Consider the following 5,679-nt stretch of genomic DNA (forward strand, 5'->3'; position numbering starts at 1 on the left):
TCATCATCATCATCATCATCATCACCATCACCATCACCACCATCACCATCATCATCACCATCACCACCATCATCATCATCATCATCATCATCACCATCACCATCACCACCATCACCATCATCATCATCACCACCACCACCATCATCAGTCGCTTCCTGTCCTTCATCTCTCCCCATCAGCCCCCCTGCTGACCCGCAGCCCGGTCAAGAACCTGCATGGTGACTTATGGCACCATGCAGCCGATCAGAGGCCGACCTTTGACCCCTGGCTCTGCCACAGATCAGCCGTCCTGCAGCGGATCTGAAGGACATGATGAGGTCTGAATGGGTTTTCCTGAGAGCAGGAAATGGATTTTAGGATAACGGAGTATCTCACTTCCTCTGAACCCTCCAGCTTCCTGAGACATGAAGATCAGCTCCTGATGATTCACTCACCGAAATAAAAACTGATATGAAGACACAGAGGCTGATGGAGGAGGTGGGATGGCACCTCCTCACCAGAGGGGGCAGCAGAGAGGACCACTGACTGCTCCACCCAAAACGTCTTTCTGATTAGCAGAAAAACTCTGGGTTCCACTAAGAAACGTTATTATAATAAAGATACCAAATAAATAATTTGAGCTATTAATTCATCCTATCCGAACAAAATCAAGCTACTCAGAATGGGAACCTGAGCCTAAAACGGTGGCTACGCTAATCAGAACAACAAAGTTGAACTTTATTCAACTGAAAGTTTACAAAACAGCCGAGTAAATTAAAGCTCCACACGGACCAACATCTCTGATGAATCACTGGACTCCTGCTGTGAAGGTGGTTCTGAAGGCTGGAGGTCCGAACCGTGAAGTGACTCATCAGATTACAGTCTGGTTCCTGTCTAAAGGTGAGCTGATGGCCTTACAATCAGATTCCTCAAAACCCGGATCACCAGACACTGACCAGAACCGGCCCGTCCAATCAGAACTCAATTACACCCTCATTAAAAAGCTGGAGCGGTGACGCCTCCACCGCTCTTCTTCTATGGTTTGTTCAGGAGAAACTCAGAGTGACAGTCTGAGGTTCTGACCCGAAAGCCGTCCAGTTCCTGGGTTCAGGACGAGGATCCAGCTGAAACCCGTTTCTCCGGTAGTTTTCCTCAGTGAGACGAGTCGGGACGTTTTGTCCTCTGGAAGCTGAATTCCCCTCTTAATAAAGCAGCAGAAGCAGTGAGGAGGTTCTGCTGCTGTTTGCCACCAGCTGCTGCACAACAGCAACACCAGCAACTTTCTCTCAGCCTGAACCTTTTACAGCTTTAGTTTAACACTTTCAGCTCCATGTGGGAAAAAGAAGGAAAATAGATTCACTGTGACTGCAAACACCATGAAAACATGGAAGCTCTGATATTTAAAGAGTGTAAAATGCATCCAAACTCAGTTCCAGCTTTATTTTAACACACATTTCTCTGTTTCCAGAAAGGATAAAATTCCTGAGAGGCTGGAAGTTGATCCCAGTAAACGTAAATCCGTTGATATCACCAACATCGTGTCTGAGCGGAGCAGCGGAGAAGATCTTCAGGAGAAACAGGATTTAACCGCAGAACTCCCTGAAGGGTTCATGGACGACCCCGAGGTTCCTCCACTCATTTAAAATGTTTTAAAGACAAAGTTTCACCGCCGCTCCACAGAAAATGGCAAATCCTGGTTACGTGATTTTAATTGTCTTACAGCAAAACAAATATTAGTGATGGCAACAAAACCTCAGAAGATTCTGACAGAAAAACAGATTTTATTTTTTATTTCAGTAAAAAGATTTTCTTCTGGACAGTTTTTTGGTGTTTTAGTTTTTTAATCCTTTTTCTTGAGCTTAAGTACAGATTCCACATGCATGTTATAAATATTAAGACCAAACATGATTTATCGCCTCGACAAACAAAAACACAAATATAACTTAAATCTGCTGTAATGTGTGAAACTACTGACCTTCACTCTTCATTGTGTTTTAATCTGACTGTCTTTAGTTGCAGTTTGTGACGGATTCGTTATGGTAAACTGGGATTTTCATGTTTTAGTGGATTTGGGTGTTATTGGTCTCAGATTGAAGAATCAGTGGAACCATAATGAGGAAGCTGGCTGCCTCTCCGGACGTCCAGAAGAGTTTCTGCAGCTTTTCTCCAACGTTTGAGCTCAGTGTCTGCCTGGAATCGTTTCATTTCTTTGCAAAGAGCAAGTGTTAAATTAGTTTCTAACTCCTCGGAGGAACCCGGCGTGCTAACGCTGAAGCTTCCTGCTTCTGATCTGATGAGGCCTCACAGGTTTATTCGTCTCTGTCAGCGACTCTTCAGCCTCATTGGCCTCAACAGGAAACCTCCAATCTGCAGAAAGAAAATGTCGTCAGAGTAGCTGTTAGCTCAAATATTAGCTTAAACTTTAGCTCAACTGTTCCCTTTAAAATGTTTGTGCCTGTTTGCTTGACTTTGAGAAAATGTAATATTTGCTTAAATATTCACCGTACTCTTAACCTGATCTGTAACTTATTGGTCACTTAAACTGTGATCTTGGCTGAAGGTTAGCTCTTCTATTAGCTTGTCTATTAGTTCATCTGCCAACTCAGCTGGCAGCTTCCTCTTCTTTTGGGTTTTATTAGCGGTTAGCAAACCAACTTAAGCTAACTATCAGTCAGCTGTTAGCTTGACTGATAGTTTTACTTTAAGTAGAGAAGCTATTAGCTCTGTAGCATGTTAGCTTAATTATTACATGGCTATTAATGTTAGCAGTGTGATTGTTTACATGACTGTGTGATTGCTATCTCACTGTTCATTATTGGCTTGACTATCAACTGTTAACTGTTTATATGAATGTTAGCATTAGCGTAGCTCAAGAGGTTTTTGACTGTTAGCTTGAATATTAGTGAAATTTTAGCTCAGCTTTCATTCTGTCACTTTATTAATTAGCTTCATTGTTTGAGTGTTTAGAGAGCTGTTAGCTTAAGTATAGCTTGTATTAGCATGACTGTTTCTTAAAGTGATTGAGTAAACGGTCATGCTAACAGCTGTTTGTCTGAGTGCTACCCTGACTGTTAGGTCAAAGGTCAACTTGAGAATTAATGAAGGCAACAGAGTCTCTCATCTAAAGGTCGTTTTCAGTTCAGAAGCTTATAGGATGAGAGTCTTAGGTTTATAAACTGTCATCAGATCAATCATGCTGATTGGGAATTAGAGCGTCACTAATGAGGCTGAAATATTTTCAAGATAACAAAAGTCCAGTTATCTCCCTTTATAACTCTGCTTAATATTTAAGCTGTTCGGTTAAATATTAACTGAATTGTTGATTTGGCTGTTAGCTCAGCAATTAGCTTGACTGATGTGTTGTTAGCAGTTAGCGTAGCCTCTCTCATACTGACCTTTATTGATGGATGTTTAACTGCTGCTGGTTGACCAAAGTTAGTTAGTTTCTTTTTAAGTGAACATATTCCTCTCATTAATTCATTAACTACTAAAATCCTGACTTGTTCTCTTCCCTGATTTAATTTTGTGCTGCTTTTAAGCCGCAGCTGCAGGAAAATCGATGCGCTGTGGCTGTTTTTGTGTTTTGTTTGCGGTTTTAGGCCGTCGAGTTGTGCTGCTCGGCCTCAGATTCAGTTCCTCTGCCAGACTTTGATTAGAAGCTCCTCTCTGCCCAGAGGACATAAACTTATTCTTCAGCTCGCTCTTCTCTCCTTGAATCTCGGCTGAACTCTCCTGAGTCTTCACTTTCCTCTTGAGTTGTCACCTTAAAAAGCTCCGAGGTCGCTCCTCCTCTTCCTCGCCCTGCTCTTCCTCCTCTGTACGCCTGCAGGAATCGTTCTGCCATCCTGACGGCTTCACTCTTTTATTATCCAGGCTATATTTGGACTGAGCTGTGTGCGCCGTACAGCAGGATGTTTGTCTTTACTGCAACCTGAAAGTACATCAGAGCTGATGGAAGGCAGCCTGGAGCCGCACTAGCTAATTTCTCCACTTTCACTGGAAAACATCTTATTATTTTAACTCAGAAATGATGATCGATCAGGTCTTTGCAGGCTGCAGATTTCTGATTTATTGGTAATAAATCTCCGGCTCTGCGCCGCTGGTGCAGTAACTCAGTGGGTGCTTCCCACTTCCACAGCTTTTCTAAATGAATGAATGTTTATTTATAAAGCAAATGTGATGCTCATCAGTTTTATCAGGACTGAGAGGAAACTAACTCAAAAATAAATTCAACTTCATGCAAATAAAGTTTACATGGAAAACATCAACTGTGGGTTTCTGAGCAGTTTTAGGAAATATTCAGAACAAATTCTTCGGTTAACCAGGAGACAGTTCTGACTTTGAATAGGCCATTTATTTTTCTAGATTATTTTGCCAGACATATAATCTAATTGGTTAATCTGTAAACCGGATTGTCTCTGTAACGACTGCACCAAATGAAAACAGACCGAAGGAGGACCGAGTGTGGCGCCCTGTGGAGCTCCGTCAGTAAAACTTTATCTGATCTCAGGACAGAAACAGAAAATACTGCCGATGTGTTCACAGCACTGAGAAACATTACAGCAAGCTGCTGTTTTAAAAACAAATCAGTCTGAATGATTTAATGATACTTTAGATGTAAATACATTTTGGTTCATTTATTTGGGTTTTGCTTCATTTCAGACATTTAAATGTGTATTTGTGTTGTATATAGTTTATATTTGTTTCCTGATATTCGTCTTTAAAGCAGATTTAATCTAATCTTGTGTTTTTTCTGATATGAATCAGCATCATTGTTAAATCTCCATTTTTCCACAAATCTGTAAATTCTTGATTAAATTGTCTGGAAGCAGCTTAGAAACCATCATCAGTGTATTTAACAGCTGATTGAATTTACTGTCACACTGGGACCATTATGTCGGGGTTAATGGCTCAGAGTGCTGACTGACTGGTTTTTGTGGTCAACCTGGTTTTAATGGTTAATTTTCTTCCTGTCCTTTGAATTAAATGCTCCGTTGTTTTTCTTCTGTCTTCACATGATGATTTTTCTCAGTGACCCAGTTCTTCGGTGCTGCTGGGTGTTTTTTTCTGGCTGTATGATGAGCGTTTCTTCAGTCAGACGCCGTACGCTAACAACGTCTTCCAGCTTCTTTTCCACATGAAAATCCCTCCAGCTAAATGTATAATTCAGGTCTCTGGTTGTTTCTATAATGAGCCAGGAGGTTGGAAAGGCCCGTCAGATACGCTAATATAAAGTCAAAGTTCTTGATTATGGAACAGATGAAGCCTCCTATAGCCTCAGATATTTACAGCTCACTGCTTGACGCTGCGCTCACAGTGAGGTGATGCTTCCAGATCTGTAAGTATTCCTCAGTGCTAATCTTTGTTCAACTTCCTGTTTTATTTTCTGCTGTTTTCTTTCCTCCGTCTCTGTGAGATGAATTATTTAACCTGCCTGCAGCTCCTCACAGGAACCCTCCCTGGCTCCATCTTTGCATCCTGAGCTGCAGCCAAGGACAGATACAGAGTCGCGATGCGGGGTTTCCTCTGCAGCAGCGCCATCAGAAGCAACCAATCACAGGAGGAATCTGACTCCTGCCTTTGTTTTTATATATAAATGCTGCCACAGCAAAACGTCAGTAAACTTACAGGAAGCTCTGTTGTTGCTGTTACAGCTAGCTGTAGCAGTTAGCTAATCATTCTGAATTTCAAAGTTTCAAC

General features: G+C 41.7%; 1 protein-coding gene across 1 annotated transcript in view; it reads left to right on the top strand.

The window, feature by feature from the left end:
• The window catches only part of dnaaf11 (dynein axonemal assembly factor 11), a 20,372-nt gene extending 15,390 nt beyond the window's left edge, over positions 1-4,982 (top strand). The window contains exon 12 of the mRNA XM_007577907.2: positions 1,448-4,982. Within this exon, the coding sequence (XP_007577969.1) occupies positions 1,448-1,622 (175 nt within the window). The 3' untranslated portion in view covers positions 1,623-4,982. The remainder of the gene's footprint in view (positions 1-1,447) is intronic.
• The last annotated feature ends 697 nt before the right edge of the window (positions 4,983-5,679 follow it).

Source organism: Poecilia formosa, unplaced genomic scaffold (genome assembly GCF_000485575.1).
Source record: "Poecilia formosa unplaced genomic scaffold, Poecilia_formosa-5.1.2 Scaffold459, whole genome shotgun sequence".
Lineage (NCBI taxonomy): Eukaryota > Metazoa > Chordata > Actinopteri > Cyprinodontiformes > Poeciliidae > Poecilia > Poecilia formosa.